Here is a 15,362-nt window from a genome sequence, read left to right on the forward strand (position 1 = left end):
GGCTGCCACTCCCTTGTTCTCATTCAGTGACACACTTTCCGGTTCCTGCCACCCCTCTGTTCCCTCTGTTCTGTGTTCTTTGCAGGCTTTTCCTTCCCTCCCCAGCTGTTAAGTGTCAGTGCTTCTCAAGGCTGGACCTTCTTTCCTGAATTTCTCCTTGTTTTGTAGTCAGTTTTGTCTAGTTCATGGATTCACTTAACTGACGCAAAAGATTCACTGATGGATATTTCTATTCCAGACACCTTCCCTTAAGTGCTAAATCGGGGGTGAGCTGGCCTGGCCAAGGGTCACTGGCACAGGCTGCGCCCACTCATTGGCTTATGTTCTGTGAGTGTGTGCACTGAAGTGACAGAGCCTAGTGCTGCAGCAAAGACTGCATGGACCTCACAGCCGCATTTTTATTTACCATTTGGTCCTTTACAGAAAACTTTGCCGACTCCTGCTATAGACATTCTTCATGAATGTTTATAAACCACCTAAAACTTGAATGTCTAACACCAAGAGCCTGATTTTTTTCCCCAGACCTCGTCTTTTTTCTACTGTTGTAAACAGCACCACAGTTGCATAAATCAGAAAACTCAGTGCATCTCATGCTGCATGTCTGATTCAGGACCAGATCCTGCTGACCTCCCCTCCTGAATGTTTCTGGGTTATCAGTCTCCTGTCTCTATCTCCTGTCTTGGTCCAGGCTGCATCATCCTCTGTGCTGCTCCCCCTCACTGGACCACCTGTGTCCTCTCTTCCCTCCCTTTCATCTGCTCCCCACACCCAAACCAGAGCAGGTTCTCCAACATGAAAATTTGATCAAGTTTTCCACTTGCTTACAATGCTGCTCTCAGAGTTCCTGCTGTGGTGCAGTGGGTTAAGAATCTGACTAGATCGGCTTGTGTTGCTGTGGAGGCGTCGGTTTGATCCCCAATGCGGCACAGTGGGTTAAAGGACCCGGCATCGTTGCTGTGAGTGTGGCATAGGTCAGCAGCTGCAGCTCAGTTTCACTTCCTGGCCCAGGACCTTGCCTACGCCATTGCTGTGGCCATTAAAAAAAAAAAAAAAAAAAAAAAAAGCTGCCGCATGCTTATTGAGGGTGTTTGGTTCTAGGACATTCCCTTCCTTTTCTTTGCTTCTGGTCCCCTGTCCCCACCTAGACATGGCTGCACTGGGGAAGAGACGGCCTCATGTCTTGGGCCCCGTGGCGTCCTCCTGTGTGGCGCCTTGAGGTATGCAGGCTCACAGGAGCCTTGACTGTTTCGTTTATCTGGTTTTTTGTTTCAGGGCGAAGAAAACCTTAAAACAAGCATTTGTACCTTTTTATCAGTTTTGTCACATTTGGACATCATTACTGAAAATATTCCAGAAAAGGTGAGTTTAAATCATTTATAAGAAGAGTTCAAACTAGACTCTCAAAATAGAATTTGTGTATTTGTCCTAATGTTTTCGTAGGGGATCCCTGGTGCGTTCTCCCCTTCCCTTCCACTCCCCTCTGATGGCACACGCGCTTAGACACGAACACACAGGAGAATTTACCCACGTGCACACACCCTGAGGCACCTGAGCACATGGTCGGTTTCTAGACAACGTAACGGGAAGTTTTTAGTGATAGGGTTCTTAATTTAATTTTTTTATTTTTATTTAATTATTTATTTTTTTGTCTTTTTGCCATTTCTTGGGCTGCTCCCGTGGCATATGGAGCTTCCCAGGCTAGGGGTCAAATCAGAGCTGTAGCCACCGGCCTATGCCAGAGCCACAGCAACATGGGATCTGAGCGTGTCTGCAACCTACACCACAGCTCACGGCAATGCCGGATCCTTAACCCACTGAGCAAGGCCAGGGATCGAACCCACAACCTCATGGCTCCTAGTTGGATTCGTTAACCACTGAGCCACGACGCCACGATGGGAACTCCAGGGTTCTTAATTTTAGACAAGTGCTTACATAAGATTATTTAAGTAGGCCTTCCATTATTGCATTTGACTGTTCCTTGGCAGACAGAGTTATTTATTAGATGTTTGTATGAAGAAATTTATGGTCAGTGTATTAAAAGCGATTGTGGAATTGAAGGTTTATATAAAATGACTGTCAGTCATTATTTGGAGCATGTAGGCCAGTTCTTTGTCTTTCTCAGGTTCAGAGTACCCTCCCTAGGGGTTTTCCATGCAGAGCCATAGAGATCTTAGCTAATTCTGGTTAATCTCTATGGCAGCTGCCAAGAATTTAGGAAAACCTGCTGGTAAGATTCAGAGTAAGATGTTGCATTCATGCATCTACAGAGAAGGCACTGATATGTTGTCAGCTCTAGGAGAAAATTAATACATGGACCGGTGATCAACTTCAATCAACTCCAGAGTTAGGGGCCCTGACCCTCTGTGTGGCGGAAAATCCCCTGTATGGCTCTGCAGCCACCCCCATAGTACAAGGTTCCTCATCTTGTATCCACAATTCAACCAAGTGCCGATGGCGCAGCTCCATAGTACATACCTAGTGAAAAATACCTCGTATGAGTGAACCTGCGCAGTTCAAACTCAAGTCTACCGAATGAAATAAGTCTTGTTTAGTGTTGAAGTGAAGTAAAAATATTGGACGGAGGGGGGGGCGGGGCGGAGGAGGGCGGTTTCCTAGGATTTTTCAAAAAGTTGCTGTCTTTTAAACACAGTAACAACCAAATTTCATTGTTAACTTGTTTCATTTATCCTAAGACAGACCTTTCTCCCCACCATACTTTAACCCCAAAACCATGATGCTATCTTAAAATTGATGGTGTGTTACGGTATCTGTCCGCCAGATGGCAGTGTGCTGGTTAGAGTTACGTGAAAGCTCTTGTTAACACTTGCTAAGGGTAGGAGAGCGCTGGCCTCCTATGGCAGGTGTACTCGTTCTATTTTCAGTAAGTGCAGGAAGGAGATTGACTTCCATTCTGTTGAGAGAAGCCAGGCAGACCAAGGACTGCACTGTTACAGGTGGGTGACAGCTCAGAGGGCGCAGACCAGCTCTGAAAGTGAATCCACGTTAGAAGCATGGGGAGCAACTGCAAGGGGAGGCTGGGCCTGGCAGCCCAGGGAGAGGCACTCAATCTTTATTTCTGCAGTTTTCCTGTTTTTGTAAAGTGGACATAAAGCTACCTACCTCCGAAGAGTAGTATGAGGTTTAAATAACAAGGAAGTTCCATGAGCTCAGTGAATCTTAGTTTCTGTGCTATCTGTATCATCTCTAATCCTTCTTTATACCTGGCAGGCCTGCTTTATTCCTGGTGGAGTTCGGGATCAAGGCTTCATTGATTCATTCATTCAGAATGTTTTTAGTGCTTATAGTTACTAGCCCTGAACTAGACTGTGGAGATACTGGGGTAAGGGTCTAGAGAGCCTACAGACCAATGTGTGCTGTGTGCTGTGTGTGCCATGTTGTGTGAAGTGTGCAGTGCTGTGTGTGTGCCATGCCGTGTGGTGTGTGTGTGCGCCGAGGACAGGATGCCTGGGGAACATCTGGCATAGACCTCCATGTCTCGGGTCCTACAGGCAGGGAACCGTGCACAGGACAGGTGAGGAGGCTGGCACAGCCGAGGGCGGGAAGATGGTGGTTTGCTTGCAGGTAGAGACATAGGATGAGGCTAGAGAGCAAGCAGGGTCCAGCCCACAGAGGGCCTTTGTGAGGGGGTCAGTGAGGTGAGCATGGTGCTGAGAGAGCAGCTGAGAGCTCTCGCCTCCCCAGCTCAGCAGTGCTATGCACCACGCCTTGAGTGCTCAGGGCAAGAGGAGTCTGGAACTTCCCCAGAGGGCCCCAGGGAAATGCTGCAGGATTTAGATCAGATCTGTGTGCTGTGAGTGCAGGTGTGGGATTAGTCATGTGGGGTCAGAACTGGAAACAGACAAGCAGTCAGGGAGCGGCTGCTGTGACCTCACAGTGCCTCTGTGTGACCTGTGCTGGGTGGAGGTATAAGGGTAGCAGTAGATGGATAGGACAGGTGTTGGCAGTGAGAAACACCAGACTTTGGTGATGGATTCGATGGCGCAGATGGAAAATGGGGAGATGAGCTGGGTTGCCTTTCACTGAGCCGGGGAAGCAGAAGGAGGACCAGATGGGCAGGTGATGCCTGTGGCTAGGAGTTGGAGTTGTCCCCTGTGTGACATCCACAGGCACTCATGAGGGGTCCTTCCATAGGGGACTGGAGCTCAGCAAAGAGGTCTGGATAGGAAACATTGCCCTGGAGTTGTCATCATCTTAGGGTCACAGTGCAGACACCTTGGGGGGACCTGGAATGTGCTGTCCACGAGGGCCACCAGTCAGTGTGACCGGGAGGGTGTGGAGGGCTGTGTGTGACAGAGAGGCTGATGAGAACAGAAACCTCTCTTTATCACACACCGTGCAGCCAGGGCTTCAGGTAAAGTGCACATGTCCGGGATTAGGATGGTGGGCATGAGCCCCTGCTGATAAGCCAAGTCATAGGGGGGTTGTTTTTTTCTCAGGCGGTGTTACCAGAGGTCCCAGTGACCTGGCTTCATGAACGCTGAGTCACCGGGTACAGCTCAGTGCTTTGCTTGTGTGGCCTGCAGCAGGCACGGCCAGGCGTAGGAGCTGGCAGTACTTTCTGACCTAGGAGAGAGGTGGTGTAGCTCCTGCGCTATTTGTTCTTTGCAGGAAGAATGTGCAGCAGCATCATAAATAAAAACTAAAGAGCTGGGAGGACACTTTGTTTCTTGAGGAAATTTCTCGGGCCAGTGTATCTAATCTGTCTTAGAATGACAATGCAAAACCAGTGAAATGAGATTTATGGTGTATCATTTTTATTACCTGTACACCTTGTTCTTGGTTATACAGTCAAGAGTAGAATGGTCCATGTTTACATTTGAAGATTTCTCTGCTTTCTTTTCAGAAACTGATTCTGAAGCAAGCCCTTATTATCGTACTGCACTGGTGTTTCAATCATAACTTCAGCATTCGACTGTACGCCATGGTTGCTCTTAAGAAAATCTGGAGCATGTGTAAATCATTGCACATTGAAGAACTTGACGCTCTGACTTCTGTTATTGAGTCCAGTCTTGACCAGGTGGAGAACATGCATGGAGCAGGGTGAGTGGACCTGTCCCCTGCACATGGTCCCACAGGGCACAAAGAAAGCATGTGTTCAGCTCCCCTTCCACCCATCTTGGCAGCACGCTCGAGTTTGCAGCCTTCACTGGGTTGTGATTTGATGTACAGTTTATTTATTTATTTTAATTTTTTTGCTTTTTAGGGCTGCACCCATGACATATGGAAGTTCCCAGGCCCAGGGGTCGAATTGGAGCTGTAGCCACCGGCCTACACCACAGCCACAGCAATACAGGATCCCAGCCGCATCTATGACCTATACCACAGCTCACAGTAGCACTGGATCCTTCACCTACTGAGCGAAGCCATGAATCAAACCTGTGTCCTCATGGATGCTAGTTGGGTTTGTTAACTGCTGAGCCATGATGGGAACTCCCTGATGTACAGTTTAGTTATAAGTCTAAGTGTTGTCGGCTCCATCACTGGCCTTTTTTGTTTTATTTTATTTTTGCTTTTTTTATCCTTGATGTTTAATTTATGTACCTTTAGATGTTTCTCTTCAGTGTAGCCAGATGTTATCATCCTCTGCTGTCAGAGAACTGCTGAGAAGCAGCATGGTCTGACTTTAAAGCCATACCTTTAGCCCCTCGGATGTCCCAGTTAAAGCTAGAGGCTTTTCCCTTTTTCTTTTCTAAGAGAACTTCCGTATTCGTCAAACAAAATCCTACTCGGATGCCTAGTATCAGATAAAACACCACTGCTGTGGATGGAGTAGGGAGGGTGCCTGACTCAGAGCAGCACCCTAGGGACTAGGAACTGGGGGAGGAGGGGGCGGCTGGTGAAGAAGGTCCGAGGGCCATGGCAGCGAGCGATCTTGCCCGGAAGGCCTCTGGAAATTGCTACCTTCTGGGTTTGTTGGTCATGAGTTTAAACTGAGGGTAATGGTTTATTGTATAATTTTTATTTCTACCTCTTCTGCCTTTTAAAACAATGAATTTTTTGCTTTTTGTTGTTTGCGTTTGTTAAAGTTAAAAATTTAAAATTTCGTATGACTTTTGTTTGGCCTCTGCAAGTTGTTAGTTTGGCTGCATGTTGTGAATCTTCACAAGTATTTTTCATAAGTGACTTATGTGATGATATTCTGTCCTTAAAAAAAAAAAAAAAAGGATTTATGGCCACAGAGACTCAGTGATCCCAGTCATGATTTCTTACCCAATTCCCGTGTAGAATCCTTTTCCCTCAAGCATGTGAGTTGTACACGTGGCAGCTGCCCTACGAGACTTTCCTATCACTGTCCAGTGACAACCGTCCCTGTTCCCTGTCACCTTGATGCAGCCCCAGACTCTGTACACACTGCTGGATTGATCCCCACACTTGGAACTGGGGAGCCTTTATTGCATCACTGTTTATTGTTTGACTATAAGAGAGTTACTCAATTTCTTTTTTTCCTTTTTTTTTTTTTTTTTTTTTTGCCTTTTCAAGGGCTGCTTCCCGCGGCACATGGAGGTTCCCAGGCTAGGGGTCGAATTGGAGCTGTAGCTACCAGCCTGCACCAGAGCCACAGCAGCGTGGGATCCGAGCCACATCTGCAACCTACACCACAGCTCACAGCAATGCCGGATCCTTAACCCACTGAGCTAGGCCAGGGATCAAACGCACAGCCTCATGGTTCTTAGTCGGATTCGTTCACCACTGAGCCATGACGGGAACTCCCTGTCTTTGAGTATCATTTCAAAATGTCAAATTTAGGGTCAGTTTCTAAAGGATGTCAGTGTCTAAAGCATGTCGATCTTAGAGACAAGGGTGTGTAAATCTTAGGATAAAGTTCACACGATTTTCCATTCATCCTAAGTTCTGCGGTACCTCTTTCAGAGATCTAACTGATTTTCCCCCTCACCAGAGTAAGTGCCCTAGTCTGTGCCTTATACATATTTTTAATTCTTAGGAACGCCAAGAAGAATTGGCAGCGCATCCAAGAACATTTCTTCTTTGCAACATTTCACCCACTTAAGGATTACTGTCTCGAGGTGAGCGGAGAATACCGTTTGTGAATTCTCCATCACATCTCTAGTCCTAAGGCTTCCTTCCAGCCACAGTTGTTAAAGGTTAATGAGGGTAACTTCCCCCTTGACAACATCCCCTTCACATCCTGAAGGCCTCACTTTCAGTTTGTCACCTCATGCAGATAGCCTGCTTGCCACTCTTTGGCAGTGAAAAGCAGCTAGTCATTTTCACTTTCTGTTTCTCAGGCAGTGTCTGGCTTGTAAACACTGGAAGGGGGAATATTTAACTCTGAACAGAAATCTGTTCTGACATTAAAAGGAAATGAGTGAGAACATTTGTGCAGGTGAGATTTGTTGTAATGAAGCCCATTGTTATGAAAGAAGCAAAAGATAACTCTTGTTAACTGCATATTTAGGTTCTGGATGATTGACTGTGTAGCAAATGATGCCCCACATCATTGATTGTAACAATGTGCTTATGTAATTTTAAGAGCCATAGACTTGTTTATTATAATTAGCATGTGGATTAGTTAATATATAGATTATAAAATTTGGTATAAATTACTTTCTCTCTTTTTCTTTTCTTTTCTTTTCTTTTCTTTTTTTTTTTTTTAGGGCCACAGTCACGGCATATGGAAGTTCCCAGGCTAAGAGTCGAATCGGAGCTACAGCTGCCAGCCTACACCACAGCTCATGGCAATGCCAGATCCTTCACCCACGGAGCGAGGCCAGGGAATGAACCCATGTCCTCATGGGTACTTGTCGGGTTTGTAACCACTGAGCCATGATGGGAACTCCTACTTTCTCCCTTTTTCAACTGTAACTATAATGTTTTGCCTTTGAATTTAAAACCTAGGACTTTTCCTCTGAAGCGCTTGAGGGTATCCATAGTTTTAGCTACTGTTCATAAGCAGTTTGGGGGGATTTTTTTTTTTTTTTCTGGTATGTGGATTACTAATTAGCTGGCCTTTTTAAACAAATACAAATCTATGTATTGTGAGGTATCCATCATAGAACATTACTGTGTACTTTCTGTTGCTTCATTGCAAAAGTTATTTAGGATTTTTCAAATATTTTAACATGCTCTGTTCTGTGTCCTTTAGTGCCCAGAATGCTTTGTTTGACATCTTTCTGAAGGACTCTTAATAACTCTCTAGTGCTAAGTCAGCCTTTTCTATTCAGTTCTCCAGCAGGAGTAAGTCCCTTGCCTCCGCTTTTCCTTCATCCTGACTTTGACTGCCTCACTCTCATATATTTTATATATTTCATTCTCCATTAATTATATGAACCATAACTGTATGTGTAAATAAAATAATGGCTTACAAGAACTCTTTTAAAACATGTAAAGGTAAACTTAGTACCTACTTCATAAACAGTTGCATTCATTATGCCAGTTTAAATTTGCATGAATATTGCTCACAAAAAGAAAACTGTATTCTAAACACTTCTATGAAGCCTTGCACATTGTTATAAATTTATTATTTCATTTTTATTTTTATTAACTAATTTATTTATTTATTTATTTATTTTGCTTTTTAGGGCCCCACCCATGGCATATGGAGGTTCCCAAGCTAGGGGGCCAATCAGAGCTGCAACTGTCAGCCTACACCACAGCCACAGCAATGAGGATCCGAGCCGTGTCTTCGACCTACACCACAGCTCACAGCAATGCCGGATCCTTAACCCACTGAGCAAGGCCAGGGATCAAACCTGCAACCTCATGGTTCCTAGTCAGATTCATTTCCACTGTGCCATGACGGGCACTCCTGTAATTTCATTTGTAAATTGCCAGTTGTGTTTCTGCTTCTTATGTGCCTTTTCATCTTTGAGGATGATCTGGATTTCAGTCTTCTTGTAGTAGGTACAAGAGGGAAGAAGGATTGTTATATAATGAAATAACTGCTATTTACGGTGGAGTCACACTGTGCAGTTTACTGATCACTTTTATATGCTGTTTTATCCTGATTTTATCCTCTAAAATTTTACTTATGAGGAAGTTGAAGCTGAGAAAGGCTAATGGCTTGTCTAACATCACCCAGCTAAGATATAGTCCAGGCAAAATTTAGATTCTGAACTTGTATAATGGCGGCGAGAGTGAAGATCTGGCATCTCAAGAGCTTGAACTTGGAGTTCCCGTCATGGCTCATTGGTTAACGAATCTGACTAGGAACCATGAGGTTGTGGGTTCGATCCCCGACCTTGCTCAGTGGGTTAAGGATCCAGAGTTGCCGTGAGCTGTGGTGTAGGTTGCAGATGCGGCTCGGATCCCGTGTTGCTGTGGCTCCGGCGTAGGCTGGTGGCTACAGCTCCGATTTGACCCCTAGCCTGGGAACCTCCACATGCCACGGGAGCAGCCCAAGAAATGGCAAAAAATCAAAAAAAAAAAAAAAAGAGCTTGAACTTGACTACTTGTTGGAGGTGTTTGGTTATCAATAAATAGCATTTATCCAGAAGTTGTCTAACATTAGTGCTGATTAAAAGTATTTTTTGCTCTTATCAAGAGCGCAATGTGTATTGTACACAATTAGAACTATTGGAGGAGAGGATCTGTCTTCTCTCAAGGATTTTGTTTTAATTAATCCCCTAAATTCTTAGAGAAGATAAGAAATATAGATGAACATTGCATTAAGATACAAATGAAAGTATGCAATGTGGTCAGGTGTGATAGGGAGGATATATCATATTAAGTTGTACTTTAAACATATTATCACGTATCTCTTTGTTATTTTTAAGGGAAAACATTTAGATTTTACAATTCTCCTTGCAGACCATATTTTACGTCCTTCCGCGCCTCTCCGGCCTTGTCGAAGATGAATGGATCGCCATTGATAAATTTACCAGGTTCACTGACATTCCTTTAGATACAGGATTTCAGTGGTACCTTTCTCCAACTCAGCTCTGTGAACTGACACCAAGTGACTGGTCTCAGCAGGACATAGGTAAAAGGAATTTTTGTTTTATTTTCCCCCTCGTTGCCCTAGTCAGGCTCACTGATTCACGTTCCTTAGAACAGGTAGTTAGTTGGTCGTATCATTTTTTTTGTTGATGTGATGAACCCCGCTCCCTGCCTTGGAGAAAAGGCAGGAAGTGTGGTGTCCCTTTGACGAGTGCTTTTTAGTGGACATTAGCTTTGTCGTAAAAGCCAAAGAGAGCCTGATCTGCTTTACTATATGAAACTAAAGGCTTCTCTTTTCTTAGAAATATTGTTAATTAATAGCCATTGCTCTTCTACAATATATTTCTGAAAACATAGGGATTTCTTTTTTCTTCTGAGTGCGAAATCAAGAAATCTCTTCCCTTGTCCCATTTAGGAATAGGCAGAGGTCTCCACTCCCATCCCTGCTGGGTCTGCCTTGGCCACCGCGAGCCTCTTCTTCCTCCTGCGTCTTACCCCTCCTTTCACGCCTCCCTCCCTTCAGCTTTCTCTCCTTCCCTTCACAGTCAAGCTGCCCCAAGTCCCCACCCGTTTTAAAAATCACAGGTAACCTTAAGCGATGTGTAGTAGAGATCTGTATTCTCATCTTTTCTGTCCCTCACATTTTGTCCTGATTCTGGCTTCTCTAACCCATGTCCATCATTGAGACTTTCAGAAAATCAGACACTGTCTCTGTCTTCTTCTTGACAAAATCCAAATAAACACTCTCACTGTACCTGACCTTTATCTGTGCTCCTGGGGGTGCACGTCTTTTTTTCCTGCTATCCTGATTTTCCTCCCGTCTGACTTTTCTCACTCAACTTAGGAGTTCCCCCACATGTCCCTTATATTTATAGTTCTCTAAAATTTTAGTGTTTTTTTTAAGAATCCCTTGGACAAATTGTTAAAAGTGCAGATTCTTGGGTCTGACCCTTAGATTTTAACCCAGGAGAGTTCTAGGAAACTGCATTTTTTTTTTTTAATCAAACACCCTAGATGGTTCAGGAATGCATTTTAAAATGTATCACCTTTAACTTATTTACTCAGTCAACAAAGATTTATTGATTGACTCCTTTGTGCTGGTTTAAGACAAAGGCCTTGCCCTCATGGCGCTTACATTCCTCCAGGGGGACAACCCTAAATAGATAGATAAGACATTAGGTTGTAGAAAGCATGATGGAGAACAGAAAGCAGTGTAAAGAGATAGTGTGACAGAAGATTTTAAAAGACCTTTTTTGGAGTTCCTGTTGTGGCTCAGTGGTTAACAAATCTGACTAGGAACCATGAGGTTGCCAGTTCGATCCCTGGCCTTGCTCAGTGGGTTGAGGATCTGGCATTACCGTGAGCTGTGGTGTAGGTTGCAGTCGAGGCTTGGATCTGGCATTTCTGTGGCTGTGGTGTAGGCCGGTGGCTTTGGCTCCGATTAGACCCCTAGCCTGGGAATCTCCATATGTCGTGGGAGAGGCCCTAGAAAAGGCAAAAAGACAAAAAAAAAAAAACCAAAACAAAACCAAAAAAAACCCACCTTTTTGAGGAGTTAGCATTGAGCAGAGGCGTACATGAAGTTAGAGCAAGTCAAGCAGAGTGTGGATGAAGAACTCTCTCAAAACAGAGAACAGCAAATGTGGATTTGGGGCCAAAAGACGGTGACCGGGGAGGGCACAACCTCGCTGGGAGGGGAAGTCAGAGCATCAGCCTGTGTGCACGTCTGGTCTGAGTTTTGCGCAGAGCTGAGCCGAGGAGTGAGGAGTTGCTAGAAGGGGATAAAGCTACAGAGGTCTTTCTCTTTGGTTTTTGATAGAGAAGGAAATCACAGCTCGGTTTTTATGCTGAGACTCATTGTTTGCTCTCCCTGCATATTTGTATTAACTTCGGCAGTTGGGAACCACCACCCTATGCAGCTGCAATTTGCAAATGGTTGTCTCTGCGCAGTCTCTCTGCTGGGCCTGCAGGACCCACGCGCATCCAGCATCCACGAGCTCTTTACACTCCACCTCCAAATGCCTGTACCTTTCCACGCAGACCCGCCCTGTCTGTGCTCCTGGTGGTGCAGCTCTGGCTGATACACAGAAATCATGCTTCTCTCTCATCACAGCCATCCATTATCAGGTCTTGGCAGGTCTGCTTTTCCTCTTTAGCCCCTCTTGCATCAACTTAATTTAGACTTTTCACCTGTGCTTGGACTAGTACAAAAGCTGCTCAGTGGTTTTCCAGTCCCATCTTATCCTCCACATTGCCTATAAGAGAGATTTTCTAAAACACAAAATGAGTACTATTATCTCCACTTCTTAAAGCACTGTCATGGCTCCTTCCTGTAGAAGAAATTCTTTATTGTTATATACAAAGTTCTCAGGATCTGGTGTGAGTTAACTTCGTCCATCCGTTGCCTGCTATGGGCGACCCCAAAGCACCACCGGAGGCCTCGGGCATCTGCGCTCTACGCATATGCCCTGCGTACCTTTGCCCTCCCTGCCCAGGGGCTAGGCTTGGCAGACTTAGCTAGCTCCCTTCCCTTGAGCCCTCCCGGGCCCACTCCTTGTCGCTCCACCCCCCAGGTGTGGGTACCTCCTCTCTGGGAGCTCACCCTCAGCACAGCATTGGCCTGTCTCTTCATCCCAGTAAGCATGCCCCTTGTTTGCTCAGCCAGGTTTGCAGTGGGACATGGTGGAGGAGGAGCCTGGAAGGAGCTTCAGTCCTGAGCCAGAGATCTCAGTTTATAGTTGGTGTGGTCATTGAGGTTCTGTGCACTCATAGAGTTAGTTAGGAGATCGTTGCTCCTGAAGACAGGCCTCATTGTAGAAAAGCCTCCCAAGTGCTTGTTAAATAATTTAAGGTAAAGACTATGTTATTTTCAGGAATATATTATTGCTACAGTTTATTCCAATCTAATACACCATGTTTCTCAGAGATACCATTATTTTATGTACCTCTAAGGAAAAATGCTCTCTTTGAGTATTAGTAGCTCAGCAGGTTAAGAACCTGACATAGTGCTCCTGAGGATGTGGGTTCAATCCCTGGCCTCGCTCAGTGGGTTAAGGATCCAGCATTGCGGCAAGCTGCGATGTTGGTTGCAGATGCAGCTTGGATCCCACATTGTGGAAGCTGTTGTGTAGGTTAGCAGCTGCAGCTCCGATTGGACCCCTAGCCTGGGAACTTTCACATGCCGAGGGTGCTGGTGAAAAGAAAAAAAGAAAGAAGAGAAAAGAAAAAATGCTCTCAAACTATGATACCGTTATGGATTCTAAGATACTTTCCAATTTGGGGTATGCTAAAATATAAAAAAAATGCATCTTATATATTTACGAAATATGGTATGTTGGTTAGTAAAGTAGAATTTGAAAATTTTAAGCTATTATTGAAAATGCCAGTTGTATCTGAATCCAGAAGTTCTGTAATGAATCTCATTGTACACTATCATTTTAAGCTATTAAAAATGTTTATGTATGTAAATAAATAGAGTTATATTTTCTTTTTCCTTCCCAGGTCCTCACTCAGGTGAAGCAGATAACCAGTCAGAGTGGGCTGATGTTCAGAAGAAGATTATCCCATGGAAAAATAATGCTCCAGACTTAGACCTGGAGCTGGTGTTTCAGGATCGTGCTGCCAGACTTGGAAAGTCAATCAGTAGGCTGGTTGTAGTGGCCTCACTCATTGATAAGCCAACCAATTTAGGAGGTACAATTATAGTTTTCCAGGAGGCTTGCTGAAAATCCTTTGGTGCTGAAAATTTTTAATCAACCCAGTGCCATTTCTGGCTCCCTTTTCCACATTTAACCCTCTCTGGGAGCTTGAGAGGAATGTCAGGGGCATAGTGAACTTGGCCCTAGACTGGCAGCAGTAACCAAGGCCTTTCGTGTTTAGGGCTTTGCCGGACCTGCGAGGTGTTTGGTGCCTCGGCCCTTGTCGTCAGCAGCCTTCAGTGCATCAGAGACAAGCAGTTTCAGCACCTCAGTGTTTCAGCGGAGCAGTGGCTTCCTTTAGTGGAGGTGGGTGGAAAGTCATTTGTTATTAAAATTCTCACATGCTAGAATCTTTTGTAGTATACCATCTTCCCAGATCCTTTTCCAATAGTCTGGCCTTCAATAGTTTAAAGTTTGTATTTTTAGAAGTCATCAATTTTTCAGTAAAATGTGTCCTGTGGCTGGTAAAATATGTCCTGTTATAAAACTTTTGTTTTATAAATTTATGTGATGTTGGAGGAGTTCTTTTGGGGGAGGGTCTTTTTTATAGTGTGTAATTCTGTCCTTTTCCTTTTAACAAATTTCAGTTTCTTAAAAGTTTTTTTTAGAAACTGATTTTTCTTTCAGCAGGGCTATAAATGATTTAATATTCTGCTCTTTTTAAACTAATATTAAGGTCAAACCACCTCAGCTAATCGATTATCTGCAAGAGAAAAAAGCAGAAGGTTACACCATAGTGGGTGTGGAACAAACTGCCAGAAGTGTAGACCTAACTCAGTTCTGCTTTCCTGAGAAGTCCCTCCTCTTGTTGGGGTAAGAACACTGTCTCGAGTCTCTGTCTAGAAAATGTTTCATAAGGTTTTCAATTTTACCTGGACTCCTGACTCTACACACACACCTGAATTTTGACTTAACAAGGTTTATGGAAAGCCCCCTCTGGTTTTTTTTTATTTCTCCCATTTGAGATGGTCAGGCGAACACAGAATTGACCCATAAATGTTTTTGCTACACTCTTTATTTTCCTGGTACCATAGACGTGTTTCATTTGGTTAAGCTCTCTCTTCCAGTAACATCTGGAATATCTGAGAAGAAAATTGATTATTACAAGGAAACTAACTTCCCTTCTCCGGTTTCTCTTCATCAGCAATGAACGTGAAGGAATCCCGGCAAATCTGATTCAGCAGCTGGACGTGTGTGTGGAGATTCCTCAGCAGGGAATCATCCGCTCCCTCAACGTCCACGTGAGCGGAGCTCTGCTGATCTGGGAATACACCAGACAGCAGCTCCTGAGGCCCAGGGATGCCGGGTCCTGAAGCGCGTGCCTTCCCTGACATGAGTTAGCGGTGCTGTTCAAACACTGTTTTCAATCTATGAAGAAATAGATTCTAAAATCCACTGGGCTAATTTGTATTTCCTCTTTCAATTTAATGCCAAAACTGTCATGTGCCTTAAATATTTTACTATATGTTGTCCCCTTTAATAAACATTTTTAGCTAAGTCGTATGGCTTCTTTAATAAAATATTTTAAGCAATTGTGAAAATGAAACAGTGCTTTTTATTTTTGTCTTTTTTTTTTAGGGCTGCACCCGTGGGATATGAAGGTTCCCAGGCTAGAGGTAGAATTGGAGCTGTAGCTGCCGACCTACACCACAGCCACAGCCACAGGAGATCCGAGCCTTGTCTGGGACCTACACCACAGCTCATGGCAATGCCAAATCCCCAACCCACTGAGCAAGGCCAGAGACT

At 44.5% G+C, this 15,362-nt stretch overlaps 1 protein-coding gene across 6 annotated transcripts in view; it reads left to right on the forward strand.

Annotated features, from left to right (window-relative positions):
• TARBP1 (TAR (HIV-1) RNA binding protein 1) overlaps positions 1-15,157 on the forward strand; it is a 76,655-nt gene extending 61,498 nt beyond the window's left edge. For 3 of the 6 annotated variants that reach the window (XM_047762726.1, XM_047762727.1, XM_047762728.1), the window contains 8 exons: positions 1,273-1,359; positions 4,865-5,061; positions 6,965-7,046; positions 9,790-9,961; positions 13,420-13,611; positions 13,798-13,922; positions 14,293-14,429; positions 14,761-15,157. In XM_047762726.1, the coding sequence (XP_047618682.1) occupies positions 1,273-1,359; positions 4,865-5,061; positions 6,965-7,046; positions 9,790-9,961; positions 13,420-13,611; positions 13,798-13,922; positions 14,293-14,429; positions 14,761-14,929 (1,161 nt within the window). In that variant the 3' untranslated portion in view covers positions 14,930-15,157. Of the gene's footprint in view, positions 1-1,272; positions 1,360-4,864; positions 5,062-6,964; positions 7,047-7,268; positions 7,367-8,125; positions 8,511-9,789; positions 9,962-13,419; positions 13,612-13,797; positions 13,923-14,292; positions 14,430-14,760 lie in introns of those variants that run through there. The other 3 variants (XR_007132457.1, XR_007132458.1, XR_007132459.1) reach the window with 3 other exon arrangements.
• Positions 15,158-15,362: the final 205 nt, after the last annotated feature.

This window comes from Phacochoerus africanus, chromosome 15 (genome assembly GCF_016906955.1).
Source record: "Phacochoerus africanus isolate WHEZ1 chromosome 15, ROS_Pafr_v1, whole genome shotgun sequence".
NCBI classification, from domain to species: domain Eukaryota; kingdom Metazoa; phylum Chordata; class Mammalia; order Artiodactyla; family Suidae; genus Phacochoerus; species Phacochoerus africanus.